The 18,864-nt window shown below is 42.5% G+C and overlaps 1 protein-coding gene and 1 long non-coding RNA gene across 2 annotated transcripts; one reads left to right on the plus strand and one right to left on the minus strand.

Moving 5' to 3' along the window:
- Positions 1-1,975: 1,975 nt before the first annotated feature.
- LOC131702985 (reticulon-4 receptor-like 2) lies at positions 1,976-4,527 on the minus strand (the record flags this gene model as incomplete). The annotated part of the gene is made up of 3 exons (XM_059005862.1): positions 1,976-2,970; positions 3,563-3,820; positions 4,303-4,527. Coding segments are annotated over 3 exons (1,314 nt in total), but the record flags the coding sequence as incomplete, so codon positions are not given.
- An 11,811-nt stretch (positions 4,528-16,338) lies between these two features.
- On the plus strand, positions 16,339-16,735 carry LOC131703023 (uncharacterized). The gene is made up of 3 exons (XR_009309641.1): positions 16,339-16,421; positions 16,506-16,564; positions 16,653-16,735. It is a non-coding gene; the product is annotated as an uncharacterized LOC131703023 (long non-coding RNA).
- The last annotated feature ends 2,129 nt before the right edge of the window (positions 16,736-18,864 follow it).

Raw genomic sequence — 18,864 nt, forward strand, 5'->3', positions numbered from 1 at the left:
CTATCACACAGCAGTTTTAATAAGTCTCATTATCGCACAGCAGTTTAAATAAGACTCCCTATTGCACAGCAGTTTCAATGAGACTTATCCTATTTCACAGCAGTTTCAATGACTCCCTATCACACAGCAGTTTCAATGAGACTCCCTATCGCACAGCAGTTTCAGTAAGACTCCCTATTGCACAGCAGTTTCAGTAAGACTCCCTATCGCACAGCAGTTTTAATAAGTCTCATTATCGCACAGCAGTTTCAATGAGACTCCCTATCACACAGCAGTTTCAATGAGACTCCCTATTGCACAGCAGTTTCAATGAGACTCCCTATCACACAGCAGTTTCAATGAGACTCCCTATTGCACAGCAGTTTCAATAAGACTCCCTATTGCACAGCAGTTTCAATAAGACTCCCTATCACACAACAGTTTCAATGAGACTCCCTATTGCACAGCAGTTTCAATGAGACTCCCAATCGCACAGCAGTTTCAATAAGACTCCCTATCGCACAGCAGTTTCAATAAGACTCCCTATTGCACAGCAGTTTCAGTAAGACTCCCTATCACACAGCAGTTTCAATGAGACTCCCTATCACACAGCAGTTTCAATAAGACTCCCTATCACACAGAATTTTCAATGAGACTCCCTATTGCACAGCAGTTTCAATAGGACTCATTATCGCACAGCAGTTTTAATAAGACTCATTACACTATGTAACACAATTTTTGTTCCTGGGTAGTAAGTGTTATTTCCTAATTGCTTATGCCTCAGAAGTATAGAAAATGGCTATTATTCCCCACAAACTTTGCTTTTGTGACCAGGACAGTGATATTTTGAAATTTACCTATTTCCAATGAGAACGGGCGAATTTGTGTCTTTTCGTTCACATAAAGTCAGAAAAAAACAACATATGAATCCAAATTAACATGTATTAATACTAAAGTAATACAAAAATGACTACAAAAGATTTAGAAATGAGTAGTTTTTCGAGATTTACGATTATACTGTAAATCACTTTCACGAATCAGCCCCCAAATGTAGTCTCCCATCATGTTCTCGTTATACTGTCCTTGGTAGCGGCGTTCAAAGTCCAGTATATCCTGGTGGAAGCGCTCGCCTTGCTCCTCCGAGTACACTCCCATGTTCTCCTTGAATTTATCAAGATGAGCCTCAAGGATATGGACTTTGAGGGACATCCTACAGCCCATTGTGCCGTAGTTCTTCACCAGAGTCTCAACCAGCTCCACATAGTTTTCGGCCTTGTGATTGCCCAGGAAGCCCCGAACCACTGCGACAAAGCTGTTCCAAGCCGCTTTCTCCTTACTAGTGAGCTTCTTGGGGAATTCATTGCACTCCAGGATCTTCTTTATCTGTGGTCCGACGAAGACACCGGCTTTGACCTTTGCCTCAGACAGCTTAGGGAAGACGTCTTGAAGGTACCTGAAGGCTGCCGACTCCTTATCTAGAGCTCTGACAAATTGTTTCATAAGGCCCAATTTGATGTACTTGGTGGCATCAGCACCTTCCGGGGGTCCACCAGTGGCTCCCACTTGACGTTGTTCCTTCCCACAGAGAATTCGGTCCACTGTGGCCAGTCCCGCCTGTGGTAGTGCGCCTTGGTGTCCCTGCTGTCCCAAAGGCAAAGATAGCAGGGAAACTTGGTAAAACCGCCTTGGAGACCCATCAGGAATGCCATCATTGCAGCCTCTTGATGCCATCTCAGAAAAATGCAGATATGTATCCACTTAGGCAGGTGGAACTAAACTGAACTGGTGGGCTTAAGGCCCCTGTATTTATACTACTATTTATATTACTGGAAAGTTCTAGAAGTTACTCCAAGTTTACTCAGCACTGAATCTATCTGGAATGTTCTGGAAAATAGGTAAATTTCAAAATATCACTGTCCTGGTCACAAAAGCAAAGTTTGTGGGGAATAATAGCCATTTTCTATACTTTTGAGGCATAAGCAATTAGGAAATAACACTTACTACCCAGGAACCAAAAAAAAATAAAAAATTGTTACACGGTGTTATCGCACAGCAGTTTCAGAGCAGAGCTGGTCTATAGGAAACTCAACACTGCAGAGCAGTAATTGAATCGTAATATCTTTTCAATATAGACTTTAAGGGGAAATTCACAAATGCTCTTCACATGGTTTCAGGAAAAAGAAAGTGAAGGGTGAGAGAGAGGGAGAGGGTGAGAGTGAGGGAGAGAGAGAGGAGAAAGAGGGACGCGTCTGGACAAACGCCTCTGGATTTCCCATTTGCTTCTTTCAAACAATCCAACTTGTAACAACGAATAGTGGAGTCTTCGTTTTCATATTTCTCCCAGTAGTCTTGCTCTTTAACTTTCGTCAATGTGGACTCAGCTTCGTAACTTTTGGTTTGACTTTTATCTGGACTGATGTAACTGTTGTCTTGCTGTTGTCCTTTCTTTCCATCCAAGCCTTTAGATTTGTCCGAATTCCCCCCGCTTGCCTTGCCCGATTTGGGGAACCACCATCTCGTTCTGGTGCTGAAGGTGTAAGTGACGCGGGCTCTCGGATAGTAAGGCATCATGGGGCAGGGAGCGAAATCGATTTCTCTCAAGAACCTCAAATCTAGACCTTTCCTCTCCTCGGGACCGGCGCAGAGGAGCTCGGAGCTGGAGATCCGGACCTGACGGAACCATTCCCAGAGAGGGCGGGCCTGGCAGGAGCAGCTCCAGGGGTTTCCGTTGAGTCTGAGGAACTGCAGGGACGAGAGATCGGAGAGGGCCGAAGCAGGGAGGTCTGTTAGGGCGTTGTTGAAGAGGAACAGGGTGGTGAGGTGACCCAGGTCCCTGAAGGCTTTGCGGTTGACCTGTCGCACTCGGTTCTCATGGAGGAGGAGCCTGTCCAGGTTGACCAGCCCTCTGAAGACATTTTCAGACAGGACTCGGATTCGGTTGCCGTGGAGGAAGAGGTGAGTGAGATTCACCAGGTCTGAGAAGAGATTGTCCTGAGAGGGGGAGAGAGAGGGAGGGGGAAGGGGAGGGACAGAGATTGATATTTGGCACATGAAAATTCAGTACTACCAAAAAGTTGTATGTTAAATTATGAAATTAAAATTATTTGTGTTATAGCTCTCCTGTATGTATCTGCCTCCTGTCACCCCTCCCCCCCCAGGAGCAGGGTTGAGACAGACTGTATTAGATAGGATAGAGGGGGCTCTCCGGGAGCAGGATTGAGACACACTGTATTAGATAGGATAGAGGGGGCTCTCCAGGAGCAGGATTGAGACACACTGTATTAGATAGGATAGAGGGGGCTCTCCAGGAGCAGGGTTGGAGACACACTATATTAGATAGGATGGGGGGGCTCCAGGAGCAGGGTTGGAGACACACTGTATTAGATAGGATGGGGGGCTTTCCAGGAGCAGGGTTGGAGACAAACTGTATTAGATAGGATGGGGGGGATGGGGGGGGCTCAAGGAGCAGGGTTGGAGACACACTGTATTAGATAGGATGGGGGGGGGTGGGGGGGGGCTCCAGGAGCAGGGTTGGAGGTGCACTGTATTAGACAGGAGGTCTAACTCTCTCTCTCTCTCTCACCTGGATGTGTTGCAGCAGGTTGTCCTGCAGGTAAAGGAACTGCAGGCTGTAGAGTTTTTTGAAGATGTTTCCGGGCAGGGTCCCCAGCTGGCAGCGGTATATGTGCAGGCTCTGCAGCTTGTCCAGCCCCTGGAAGGAGTCAGGGTGGAGGGTGCGCAGGGAGGGGTTATCCCCCAGGTCCAGCTCCTCCAGATCTCGCATGTCGCTGAAGGAATCGGGTTTGATGGAGCTGATGTTGTTGGAGTAGAGCCACAGGACCTGATGAGAGGGAGAGAGAGAGGTGGGGGAGAGAGAGGAAGATCATTTTCAAGCTCAATTTCGAGTTACAGTCAAACCTCGATTAAGAGACCTGCACTCAAGGGACAGTTAAATAGTGTCACTTAAAAGAGGGACCCCCCCCATACATTTTCAATTTGTCTCCGACATCCTACCTTCCTGTAATTATATATGTATGTTTAAAAAACTCTGTAAAAGACTACATATATGAACAAAATAAGTACTGGAATTGAATTACATTTAGATTATTGTGTGGGCTTGCACGTTGTTGTTTCGGAGGACAAAAGCTTGAGTGCGTTTGTCTATCTCCAGCCTCTCCCAGCTGAGAAGGAGTCACTGCGGGGGAGATCGCAGCAGCAGCAGCAGCAGTGGTGAGGCAGACATAGTCTTAAAAACAATTTATAAATTGAGGGAGAAAAGGGGGTTACAAATAAATGTGAAGTGTGAACAGGGCAAGATGGTACCTGTGTCTGGAAGCCGAAGGACTGCGCCCGCAGCTCTGTGATGCGGTTGTTTTGGAGGAACACTCTCTGGCTGTCGTAGGGAATGCCGGCCGGCACCGCCGAGAAGTTCTGAGACTGGCAGCTGACCGTCATCGGGGAGGGGTAACAGACACACAGCCTGGGGCAGGAATAGGCAGGGCTAGGGGAGCAGACTGCCAGCCAGAGCAACAGCCAGACAGACACCGAGCCTGCGTGGGGAGAGAGAGGAGAGAGTGTGAGAGAGGAGAAGGGAGGGGAGAGAGATAGACTGATAGATAAACAGAATGACAGACAAGACAGAAAGGCAGATAAACAAATAGACAGACAGATTTGAAGTCATGTCTCAATGAACATTTATTCAGTTGTCTGTCATAGATCTCTCTAAGAGTGACCCCTGACCCCGAGTGACCCAATGCTATAATGTTCTCAGCACATAACAGAACTGACTGGGCGAACAGTCACTCAGAGAGAGGCTCGGAAACTTTGGTGACATTTATAGAAGAACCCGAATACTCGGAAAAACAGGAACGCCTTCTATAATTCAGGGAAGACAATGAATAGAGGAGAACACTGTCAATGTGTGTGTGTGTGTGTGTGTGTGTGTGTGTGTGTGTGTGTGTGTGTGTGTGTGTGTCTCAATGTGTGTCTGTGTCTCGGTGTGTTTCTATCTCAATGTGTGTGTATATGTGTGTGTGTGTGTCTCAGTGTGTGTCTCTCTCAATGTGTGTGTGTGTGTCTCTCAATGTGTGTGTGTGTCTCAGTGTGTGTCTATCTCATTGTGTGTGTGTGTGTGTGTGTGTGTATGTCTCTCAATGTGTGTCTGTGTCTCGGTGTGTTTCTATCTCAATATGTGTGTGTGTGTCTCTGTGTGTGTCTCTCTCAATGTGTGTGTGTGTCTCAGTGTGTGTCTATCTCAATGTGTGTGTGTGTGTGTGTCGGTGTGTTTCTGTGTGTGTGTGTGTCTCAGTGTGTGTCTCTCTCAATGTGTGTGTGTGTGTCTCTCTCTCAATGTGTGTGTCTCAGTGTGTGTCTCTCTCAATGTGTGTGTGTGTGTCTCAATGTGTGTCTTGGTGTGTTTCTCTCTCAATGTGTGTGTGTGTCTCAGTGTGTTTCTCTCTCAATGTGTGTCTCAGTGTGTTTCTCTCTCAATGTGTGTGTGTGTCTCAGTGTGTTTCTCTCTCAATGTGTGTGTGTGTCTCAGTGTGTTTCTCTCTCAATATGTGTGTGTCTCAGTGTGTTTCTCTTGCAATGTGTGTGTGTTCCAGTGAGTGTATGTCTCTCAATTTGTGTGTGTCTCAGTGTGTGTCTCTCTCAATGTGAGTGTGTGTCTCTGTGTGTGTCTCTCTCAATGTGTGTGTGTGTCTCAGTGTGTGTCTATCTCAATGTGTGTGTGTGTGTCTCTCTCAATGTGTGTGTGTGTGTCTCGGTGTGTTTCTCTGTGTGTGTGTGTGTCTCAGTATGTGTCTCTCTCAATGTGTGCGTGTGTGTCTCTCTCAATGTATGTGTCTCAGTGTGTGTCTCTCTCAATGTGTGTGTGTGTGTGTCTCAGTGTGTTTCTCTCTCAATGTGTGTGTGTCTCAGTGTGTTTCTCTCTCAATGTGTGTCTCAGTGTGTTTCTCTCTCAATGTGTGTGTGTGTGTCTCAGTGTGTGTCTCTCTCAATGTGTGTGTGTGTGTCTCTCTCTCAATGTGTGCGTCTCAGTGTGTGTCTCTCTCAATGTGTGTGTGTGTGTGTGTGTGTCTCAATGTGTGTCTCAGTGTGTGTCTCAGTGTGTGTCTCTCTCAATGTGTGTGTGTGTGTCTCAGTGTGTTTCTCTCTCAATGTGTGTCTCAGTGTGTTTCTCTCTCAATGTGTGTGTGTGTGTCTCTCTCAATGTGTGTGTGTGTCTCTCTCTCAATGTGTGTGTCTCAGTGTGTGTCTCTCTCAATGTGTGTGTGTGTGTGTCTCAGTGTGTGTCTTGGTGTGTTTCTCTCTCAGTGTGTGTGTGTCTCAGTGTGTTTCTCTCTCAATGTGTGTGTGTGTCTCAGTGTGTTTCTCTCTCAATGTGTGTGTGTGTCTCAGTGTGTTTCTCTCTCAATGTGTGTGTGTGTGTCTCAGTGTGTTTCTCTCTCAATGTGTGTGTGTGTGCTCCAGTGTGCGTATGTGTGTCTCTCAATGTGTGTGTCTTTCTCAATGTGTGTGTGTGAAAGCCTGAACACATTTCACTCCAGATTAGCACTCTCACACAGCAGCACATCAGCAGCATGGTGGAAATGACTTCATCAGGAACAAGAAGCCGCTTTATTTATGGTGGATCTGTTGACCTACAAATCTGATTATAATATTTTATTATCTTTAACAATAATAGGGGACTCCCGAGTGGTGCATCCTGTAAAGGCACACCCTGGAGTGCAGAATGCACTGTTTCGAATCCGGGCCTATGCCATCGCCAGCTGTGGCCAGGAGCTCCTAGGAGGTACCTAGGGGATTCCTAGAGGATTTCCAAGGGGCTCCCAGGGGACAGTGCACAATTAGCAGAGTGCCACCCAGGCAGGGGGGCTCAAGTCAGCTGGGTAATCACGGTCTCACCGCACACCAGTGACTCCTGTGGGTGGCAGACGCCCGCCTGCCTGCCTGCCTGCCTGCCTGTGAGCCGGCTGTGTTACACTGGGCTTGCAGTGTGAAAGAAAGAAACAAAAAAACAAAGAAAGAAGAAAGTGGACAGCTTGACTTGACAGCTTGAAGTACGGTGTTGTTTCAGAGGACTAAAGCTTGAGTGCGCTTGTCTGTCTCCAGCCTCTCCCAGCCGAGGAGGAGTCACTGCGGGGGTGGGGGGGGGGGAGGTGGGGAGGTGGGGTGGGGGGTTGTAGAAGCAGTGAGACAGGAGCTTTCTTAAAAACAATTGGACATTCCAAATTGGGGAGAAATCACGGGGTAAAAATAATTGACGATTCCAAAAAAAAAGAAACACTGATATGCTTTGATGTTAACATTTGAGGGGGTGACTGCTTGAAAAGGCATCTGTGACGGGGGACTGCCCCGTCTTTAAGAACGTGGTTGGGACTGGCAGGGAGGGGGTTAAATTCCTCCGTGCCAGGAAAACATGTGAGAATGTGGCTGGAGCCCTAATTGAATAATCAGCAATTATTGATTAATTGGGCTCCAGCCACAGGGGATAAAAGCCAGGGGAGAGGCCCTGGCTAGGGGGAGTGTTCTAGAAGGAGAAGAAACAAGAGTGTTTTGTGTGTGCTGTGTTTCTGGTTGTTTGTTTTTGAATCCAGTGAAGGCAACGTCCAGCCTGGAAACCTTTATTTTTGTAAGTTTTGCTTTTTTTGTTTTGTTTATTTTATGTTTAAAACCTTTTTGGTTGGCCCTTGTGCCGGTTTATTTTGTATTTTTGTTTATTAAAAACTTTATTTTTGAACGTTTAAACTGTCTCTGAGTCTCAACCTCGGTCATTTCCTGTCACAGCATCCCTCAGACAAACGGTTATAAACTTCTATGTATCTTTCAGTCTCGAGAATTCCAGTGATTAATTTGTTGATTCATTCATTAGTTCATCCCTTTACACTTCCAAACGAGTCACTCGTTCTCGCTTTCCCTCCTGCTGTTCTTTCTCTCACTTCCTTTTCCTCCCTCCCTCTCCCTCCCACTCTCTCATTAGTTTGTTTAATTTATTTATTTACACATTCATTCACAATTTGAGTGATTCACTATTGCTCTGCAAGCTGTTTGAAAACCAGAATGATTGGTTTACATCATAGACACGCAAACACAGAGACACAGGTGCACATTCTGAAACACACACACAGTGACACATGCACAGAGAAATACGCACACTGACACACAGAGAGACATGAACACGCGTACACACAGGGAAACACACACACTCACTGAGACACGAACACACACACACACACACACAAACACACACAGAGGGTATACAACTTAATAATTAGCTTGTCAGCTTGTAACCTGCTGATGAAGCCCTATGGCATAAACTTCAGTAAAAAAGACTAGGCCAGTTTCAATAAGACTCCCTATTGCACAGCAGTTTCAATGAGACTCCTATGACACAGCAGTTTCAATGAGACTTCTATGGCACAGCAGTTTCAATGAGACTCCTATGGCACAGCATACATTCTACTGTTTAGCAGACTCTGATATTTTATTTCTTAGCAGACACCCGTATCCAGGGTGACTTACAATTGTGATATTATTATTTACATACAATTACCCATTTATACAGTTGGGTTTTTTAATGGAGCAATCTAAGTAAAGTATCTGCTTGCTCAAGGGTACAGCAGCAGTGTGTGTGTCCCCACCTGGGACTGAACCTACACAAGAGCCTCCAGTCAAGAGTACAGAGCCCCCCTGACCACTACTCCACACTGCTGCTCCAGATATTGATTGAGACATCTGAAATCTCTTTATAATACACAGCAGCAGATACTGATATTGATTGAGCATGTCTGAAATCTCTTTATAATACACAGCAGCAGACCCGGATATTGATTAAGCATGTCTGAAATCTCTTTATAATACACAGCAGCAGACCCTGATATTGATTGAGCATGTCTTTAATCTCTTTATAATACACAGCAGCAGACCCTGATATGGATTGAGCATGTCTGAAATCTCTTTATAATACACAGCAGCAGACCCTGATATTGATTGAGCATGTCTGAAATCTCTTTATAATACACAGCAGCAGATACTGATATTGATTAAGCATGTCTGAAATCTCTTTATAATACACAGCAGCAGACCCGGATATTGATTAAGCATGTCTGAAATCTCTTTATAATACACAGCAGCAGACTCTGATATTGATTGAGCATGTCTTTAATCTCTTTATAATACACAGCAGCAGACCCTGATATGGATTGAGCATGTCTGAAATCTCTTTATAATACACAGCAGCAGACCCTGATATTGATTGAGCATGTCTGAAATCTCTTTATAATACACAGCAGCAGATACTGATATTGATTGAGCATGTCTGAAATCTCTTTATAATACACAGCAGCAGACCCGGATATTGATTGAGCATGTCTGAAATCTCTTTATAATACACAGCAGCAGACCCTGATATGGATTGAGCATGTCTGAAATCTCTTTATAATACACAGCAGCAGACCCGGATATTGATTGAGCATGTCTGAAATCTCTTTATAATACACAGCAGCAGACCCTGATATTGATTGAGCATGTCTGAAATCTCTTTATAATACACAACAGCAGATACTGATATGGATTGAGCATGTCTGAAATCTCTTTATAATACACAGCAGCAGATACTGATATGGATTGAGCATGTCTGAAATCTCTTTATAATCCACAGCAGCAGACCCTGATATTGATTGAGCATGTCTGAAATCTCTTTATAATACACAGCAGCAGACCCTGATATTGATTGAGCATGTCTGAAATCTCTTTATTATACACAGCAGCAGATACTGATATTGATTGAGCATGTCTGAAATCTCTTTATAATACACAGCAGCAGACCCTGATATTGATTGAGCATGTCTGAAATCTCTTTATAATACACAGCAGCAGACCCGGATATTGATTGACATCTGAAATCTCTTTATAATACACAGCAGCAGACCCTGATATTGATTGAGCATGTCTGAAATCTCTTTATAATACACACCAGCAGACCCTGATATTGATTGAGCATGTCTGAAATCTCTTTATAATACACAGCAGCAGATACTGATATGGATTGAGCATGTCTGAAATCTCTTTATAATCCACTGCAGCAGACCCTGATATTGATTGAGCATGTCTGAAATCTCTTTATAATACACAGCAGCAGACCCTGATATTGATTGAGCATGTCTGAAATCTCTTTATTATACACAGCAGCAGATACTGATATTGATTGAGCATGTCTGAAATCTCTTTATAATACACAGCAGCAGACCCTGATATGGATTGAGCATGTCTGAAATCTCTTTAGTACACAGCAGCAGACCCTGATATTGATTGAGCATGTCTGAAATCTCTTTAATACACAGCAGCAGACCCTGATATTGATTGAGCATGTCTGAAATCTCTTTATAATACACAGCAGCAGACCCTGATATGGATTGAGCATGTCTGAAATCTCTTTATAATACACAGCAGCAGATACTGATATGGATTGAGCATGTCTTTAATCTCTTTATAATACACAGCAGCAGACCCTGATATTGATTGAGCATGTCTGAAATCTCTTTATAATACACAGCAGCAGATACTGATATGGATTGAGCATGTCTGAAATCTCTTTATAATACACAGCAGCAGATCCTGATATGGATTGAGCATGTCTGACATTTCTATCAAACGGAAAAACGACTAAAAATAAGGAATACTAAAAGGACCATGTTCGCAAACTCAAAACAAGCGATACAAAGAAATACATACATAGACCAAACCCGTATATTTAATAATATAATATAGATTTTGTTGAATATATATGTGAATGATCAAATATATAACATTTCAAAGTACATAAATGAATATTTGAAAAGAGATGAAAAAAATAAACAAACGAAGTCTATCTGCTCATTTATGTTATTAGATGCTCCTCACTGCGTGTTAAACTTAACAAAGACTTAAAATAAATGACAATAAATAAATAAATAAAACACATCATTGTCAATGTAAATCCATACTGCATAAGATTCAGTATTTATTTTTACTTACCTTTGACATTTCGAGTACGGGAACCGCTTGGTAAAATCGACCGAGTCCCCATTTCTACTCTGTGCCGGGTGTATTCGTGTGCGGCGCTGCTGCTGCTATCTCTCCGCTGGAGTCTGGTGCTCTCTTTCGGCTCGACTGCGCCTATTATAGAGGGCCACTGCCTACGAAGCACTTGGGGGCTGCGACGGGAAACCCACACGGGCCAAGCCGGGGCATTGTGCGCCAAAGGCGGGATACAAAACCCGGCACTGTGCCCGCTGACGGAGCTCAGAAGCGAGGGAGGGAGTGGGGAGGAGACTCCGAGGAGGTCTATAAAAAGTTCCATTTCTCCGCTAAATATCAAAAGAAAAGAGGAAGGGATGAATGAAGAAAGGATGAAAAGAAGACGTGTGCGTCAATTTTTTAATGCTATTCCAAATTAATACGGATCTTATTTTTTTACTTTGAAGGTTCTGCGATCTAAGACACGGCTCACACCGCCGTTCACTCGCAGACTGACAGGCGCTCCGATACGGCAGGAAAGTTATAGGGGAGCCGCTGCAGGATTGAGGCTCTCTTTAGGACCATGGGTTAACAACTCCTGCACTAGATGGATGGACAGACAGACAGCTAGCAAGCAACTACTTTACGGTACCTCTTAGATTGTTCCAGTAAAAACCCAATTGTATAAAAGGGTGGCAGAATTTGTATACATTTGTGATTCTTGAAATGTGTATTATTATTATTATTATTTTATGTAGGCTGTGTGTGACAACTGTAAAATAAATAATAGGCTACTAATGTAAAAATAATGTGATATCGTCATCTCAACACTTAACGTGTCATGAGTATATCTTGTTATTTTCCTTGTATAACACTGTACAACTGCTGCCTGTGTGTGTGTGTGTGTGTGTGTGTGTGTGTGTGTGTGTGTGTGTGTGTGTGTGAGTGTGTGTGTGTGTGTGTGTGTGTGTGTGTGTGTGTGTGTGTGTTTTGTACTGGTAATAGACAGGACTGTTACTAGCCTTTTGGGGGCCCTAAGCAGGATTTGGTTTCCCCCCCCCCCCCGCCACCCCCACCCCGCCACCCCCACCCCCACCCCCCCCCAGTAGCACACTCCACTTGGCACGACATCAAAACAACATAGGCTTAAGACTACTGTCTTTCTTGAAACGTTTGTAAGAGCACACATATGTACGAGCAAACATACAATGTACAAATAAACATTTAGATTTTTACTGAGGCAAAAAATAAATAAAGTTGAACAAACCTCTTGCAGATCCTGTTCATGTTACAAAGGTAAAAGTTATCATCTTACAAAGCCTGAAGACTGTTCATGTAAACTGCTAAGCAATATTAAGTCTCTTGGATGATGATGTTAATGTTAAAATTTGATGACCCATATTATTTCAAAGATTAAAACTAATTGTCTCCCAGCAAAACCACAGCAACCTACAATGACCATATTCACACTGTCAGAAATATGTGATTTTAAAAGGACAAGAATATAACATCACTATTAATAAGTAGATGGGTTCATACCTTTATTGACTTGCATTTGGTTCACTGCTACTTAAGTTGCCTTACACTGCTGGGACTGGTAACTGCTGCTGACCGGTAAGACTGGTGCTGATACTGCTGGGACTGGTGCTGACACTGTGACTCGTGCTTTGAACGAGTTTAGCACACAGTTTCTCACTCAACTTTAATATTTTTTTGTCTGTATAAATCGATGATAGGAAGTAGTACAGTACTTCAGGCGGGGGAAACCGGTCGCAGAGGTCCCGGTGCTGCCTGGCGCACAGGCCGGGTCGCTATAGATGCAAATACACAGCCCAAGATTATAGTAATGTGAATATATAAATATATATATATAAATTTTACACTCTTAAAAAAGAAAGTGGGTACATTTTTTATTATTATTTTGGTCTTCACAATTAAGAATTGAGTCGATTTTTACCGAGGGCCTCGGCTGCCTCAATGTGTACACTGTGACTACGCGCCTGGGCACAGCCAGCATGCAAGCAAGCTACAGCAATAAAAACGGAGCTAAATCAAATAATACAATACCTTTCTCATGTTGTTTTTCTTCCTCAGTCTTTTTCTTTTTACGCTTCTTCGCGCCAGATTGGTACATTCTTGATCTTTTTTTCAGTCATAATTTGTTCGCAATCCTCAAAGAAGCCACCGGAGGCAGATATCACTGTGTAACAATTTTTTTTTTTTTTTTTTTTTTTTGGTTCCTGGGTAGTAAGTGTTATTTCCTAATTGCTTATGCCTCAAAAGTATAGAAAATGGCTATTATTCCCCACAAACTTTGCTTTCGTGTTACCAGGACAGTGATATTTTGAAATTGACCTATTTTCCAGAACATTCCAGATAGATTAAGTGCTGAGTAAACTTGGAGTAACTTCTAGAACTTTCTAGAACTTTCCAGTAATATAAATAGTAGTATAAATACAGGGGCCTTAAGCCCACCAGTTCAGTTTAGTTCCAGCTGCCTAAGTGGATACATATCTGCATTTTTCTGAGATGGCATCAAGAGGCTGCAACCATCCGGCAGACGCATTTTGCTATGTCTGCGGCCAATTTATCAAGACAAGATTGAAAAAGTACTCCGTGGAAGCATCTGCTAAGATGTGTGAGGCCTACGAGGCATATTTCGGCATGCCTGTTGGGGATCAAGACAAACCCTGGGCACCTCATTTCACCTGCGAGCACTGCAAAAAAAACTCTGGTAAGATGGACAATTGTTGCTCGGAATTTTATGTTATAAAATTTGTTAACATTTTTAAAATTGTAAAAGTTTTTAATTTTAAAATGTTTTACAATTTTCAATGTTATTGAATAAATATATCATATATGAAAAATGTTGCGAGAATCTCTTACACATTAGTCATGGGTGAAATAAATGTATTTTTGTAGAATGGTACAGAGGGGAAAAGAGAGCCATGAAGTTCGCTATCCCAAGAATTTGGCGGGAACCCACTGACCACTCAAGCAACTGCTACTTCTGCATGGTGGACCCTTCCAAATGTCGGACTGGCAAGAATGCACCTGCTATCACGTATCCGGACCTTCCTTCATCCATCGCTCCGGTGCCACACTGCCATGAGCTCCCCGTACCCACTCCTCCGGAGAGAGAGCAGCCTTCTTTAGAAGTAAAGAGAAGGGTCTTTCAGGTACCATCAAGACTTCTTCCCTAAGCTGTCTGAGGCAAAGTTCAAAGCCGGTGTCTTCGTCAGACCACAGATAAAGAAGATCCTGGAGTGCAATGAATTCCCCAAGAAGCTCACTAGTAAGGAGAAAGCGGCTTAGAACAGCTTTGTCGCAGTGGTTCGGGGCTTCCTGGGCAATCACAAGGCCGAAAACTATGTGGAGCTGGTTGAGACTGGTGAAGAACTACGGCACAGTGGGCTGTAGGATGTTCCTCAAAGTCCATATCCTTGATGCTCATCTTGATAAATTCAAGGAGAACATGGGAGTGTACTCGGAGGAGCAAGGCGAGCGCTTCCACCAGGATATAATGGACTTTGAATGCCGCTACCAAGGACAGTATAACGAGAACTTGATGGGAGACTACATTTGGGGGCTGATTCGTGAAAGTGATTTACAGTATAATCTTAAATCTCGAAAAACTACTCACTTCTAAATCTTTTGTAGTCATTTTTGTATTACTTTAGTATAAATGCATATTAATTTGGATTCATATGTTGTTTTTTTCTGACTTTATGTGAACCAAAAGACACAAATTCGTCCGTTTTCTCATTGGAAAAAGGTAAATTTCAAAATATCACTGTCCTTGTCACAAAAGCAAAGTTTGTGGGGAATAGTAGCCATTTTCTATACTTTTGAGTCATAAGCAATTAGGAAATAACACCTACTACCCAGGAACAAAAATTGTGTTACATAGTGACGGAACAAGCCTGCTTGCTGCTACAAAAGCGGCACTATACTGAACTTTACCGATGCGTTAGGAATAGACACCATTCATTTATTCATTTTTTTACATATCAACTAATTGCATTCCGCATTTACAGAACATACATGATTATCGTGAACATTTGATAAAATCAAACAATCAAAAAATTCCACTGACTCACACTGCTTTCACTTTTTACCATTTACTTCTTAGCCCTTAGCTTGCGTCTCAATGCGTGATGATGTTGGTTTTGTTGACTCAGTTGCCATGGGAACGTTTAAAACTCCGCGACAAACTTTACTCAAATGCACAGCTGTACAGAACACCCCCCCCTCAGACATGTGCTGTCTATTCACGGGAACAGACTACTGAACCAGTTAGTTCAGAAGATCGCTGGATACACAATAAACAATCTGACAATTTCACAAATAAACCCGTTTGTGTTCAAACCTATGAGAGGTGGAATGTAACAAAAATGTGAACTGCAAAAGCCGGAGCGTCAAACATCAACGACAAAGTTCAACATTTGAATTGAAATAACAGCTGTCAAATAGACAAAGCTCAACACTCGAAGATAATATATCAAATTGAAAATGTTCAACACACTAATTGAATTAATTATACATAAAATAATGAATGTAATTAAGCTCAATAATTGAAATGGGAACTTCAAATCTTAAATAAATTGATTACAATTCAAATTTCCAGCACGCCATCCGATTTGTGTTTAGTCTGTTCTAAATCAATACTGCGCGTTGTATTTCAGGTTAAGCGCTGTGCTTTCCATTTGCCACTTGGTCATTCTATTCCCCGGGACTGCCCCTGTCATGGCAAATCTGACATGCTAAAGAGATGCTTTGCACTGTTTCTTAAATCAAGTGGCCTCAAATAAATTGTCTACTTTAATATCTGCTTAGCCTACCTATCAGTCTGGGGAAATTGTAAAAATGGGTAATTGACTTGTGGATGTTAACATCAGAACTCGAGCTGTCATTCTCGTCCCCTCAAACTGGCGCAGGCAACACATCTGCCTGGATTCCTGCATGATATAAATGTGTTTCTTCATTTGCGCGGACTGCTTTTTATTATTCATTGGGGTTTGTTTACTACATGCCTCCATAGCTGAGCCTTTAATCAGACAGTCCTTGTCGGTGACAGTCCAGTTTGTTCCGCACGTACTTCTTCCAAACTTAAATTCAAAGTACAATCTTCTAAATGGATTATTATTATTATTATTATTATTATTATTATTATTATTATTATTATTATTATTATTATTATTTATTTTAATTAACGTACTGATTGAAAATTAGAGGACTAATATGAAAGAGGTGCGCTCATCAATTGCAGCTAATTAGCTCCCATTAGCACCTGAACCTCTTTATAAACACATTGCGCTCTAAGGAACACCAAACTCAGCTACTGACGGTTGTGTTTTTATTATTGTTTCTTTATAACGGTGAAAGAAGTTCACGGTCGGGGCTGCCTTGGATTTAATGATGCCGTGTTGTCTTAGATTTGGGTAATTGTTGATTTTTTCTCTACTTTAGAAACGTTCATTTTATTGTGTGTTTCTCACTTGCGTGGGTTTTTTTTTCCAATGCAGAATAACATTGCTGTTAGCAGTGTTAGTCACTGAAGTTTGGACGCAGAACCCGCCTCTAGGTACGATAACGGTCACTTCAGCAGACCTGTTCTTTCAGCTTCCTGTTTATTTGCCGGTTGTGTGTTTACGTATCGTTGTCTTCTGCAGGCTCGGTGAGGACAGAATGTCAAGGGATCGTTATGATGATGATGTTGGATAAGTCTTTTGTTGGAAAGTATTTTCGTATCAATGTGATTGGTGAGTGATCATTTTTCTTGAATAGAAAGCTTTTGATGTATAAAGCCTGTTGACTCGTAATGTAATAACCTGAATTAAGTACAGAGCACTCCCGCGCTGTATGGCATCAACCAGGCTTCGTTTTTTTTTTTTTTTTCAAATACAGGGTATGAAACTCTTGCGTTGCTGATCACACTAAATAATAGACCTGTGCTGCTACAACCTTGGTCAGATTTGTTGACTGCAAGTGCGCAGAATTAGAAATAATTTACTCTAAACCTATTGTTCCGAATGGGCGTATAATTCTACAAATATAAATAGTTTTTTAAAAAATTGCAAAAAGTAGATGGGACGGGGCGGTGGGGGTGTTCACGTTGTTATATCTCTACATTGTTTGATCATGTGTACAGTTTCTTAAAAGGCCAACTTAATTTATTTTCCATAGACAATAAGGGGGCGCTTGTGTCCCTCTCTCCAAGACTGGCTGCTCAGTGTGGATATAGCTTAACTGTTGACTTCTTGGGAAATGCCAAGTTCCTTGCTTCTGTGCTGAGTTGCTTTGCTCAGAACACAGTGAGTCATCATTTTATTTCTTGTAAACCTGTTTCTAATGGTGACATGCTGGGACTAACTTTAGCCTTTGTTTCCAGAATGAGACGTACAAATCAGTGTCTTCTCAAACAGTGCTATGACTTCAGCTTCCTCCTATGTTCAGAGCATGACATGCCGCTATTCTCCATGGGTGGAGAGGGAGATTCTGTGTGAAAGAAACTACATGGAGGTAAGGGCTGTCAGGATGTGATAATGCTGTTTCAGTATAACTTGTTGGGTTGTGTGGGTATGTTAATTGTCATTACAGAAGTGTTTCACTCATGACTAATTTCAATATTCTTTAGGTTTCTGTGAGAAGAGGTGTGCCACTTATTGAGCCAAACTTTGTTCAAGATGATCCTGATTGGTCCCTTGCATACCCTGAGGTAGAATCATGTGACTTTGCATTTGCTTCATTCACATCCCCTTGGTCTTGCCTAATTGAGGTCTACTCTACTGTCTCATCTAGTTGAAGCAAAATCTAACGGCCCCATTAACTTTAACCTGTCTCCCAATAGGGTGGTCATATTGGAATTGTGTAACATTTAAGGCATTGGCTTTGTATACATATATTCTGTTATTTGTTTTGGTAAAACCATGATTGTGGTGAAGTTAACACTTTCTTGTCAGTGTGCAAGCCTTGTATTTCAACCACTGAGGTAGTGGCTTCATATGTGCAGGGTTATAAACCCTTCATGATAAATGTGTCCTGATATACCTTTTTTGAAGTCTGCTGTATAGGAGCAATTTCAAGTATTGTCCTAAAGTTTGTTACACTGATATATTAAGGTCCAGTACAAATGAGTGGCTACAAACTCTGCCTGTATCCGATCCAGACCACATGCTTTCACGTAGGCTCTTTCGTACGCAGTTGTATTTGAGGATTCTCTGTTCCATTAGAGATGTTTGGTGATCATATAACAGTTTCAGTGATACATTGTTAATTTCACCCTTCAGTTTTAGTTCATGTTTTATTAAACAAGCCATCTGCTGTGACAAATCCTTTAGACTGGGGATGCTTTGTGTTCAAACTCCCTATTCTAATGTGTGTTTTTTTTTTTTTTTTTTTTTCTTTGCTAGGCAACTGCTGCTGACAACAGCATCTGGAAAATTGTGTTCCATCTCCCAGCAAATAGAAAGACAACTATGACTGTTGCTCAGGCCATGACAAATGGCTATGGCATAAACACTACACCAACTCGAATTCTGGTTAGAGCTGCATACAACTCCACAGAAAGCCAGCCTCAGGTGGTAAGTAGTCTAGGCTTCATTGTTCTCCAGTACAGTATATCCAGACTACGAAGGTAGACACGTCTTGCTTTTGTTTTGGTAAAATTCCCCCTCCCCTCTAACAGATCCAAACTGTACCAATGGCTGTGCTAAGGTCAACCACCTTTTATAAGCAAAGATGGATGGTCATGATGGTGGACACTGCAGTTGCATGTCCTACTGGTGAGTAAGCTTATGGAGGGTAACGGTGCTCAAGAACTGTTCTACGTTTAAGTATGCATTTTCTATACCAAGTCTATGGTGTTCCTTTCTGTCAGATGGA

This window comes from Acipenser ruthenus, chromosome 32, assembly GCF_902713425.1.
Source record: "Acipenser ruthenus chromosome 32, fAciRut3.2 maternal haplotype, whole genome shotgun sequence".
Lineage (NCBI taxonomy): Eukaryota > Metazoa > Chordata > Actinopteri > Acipenseriformes > Acipenseridae > Acipenser > Acipenser ruthenus.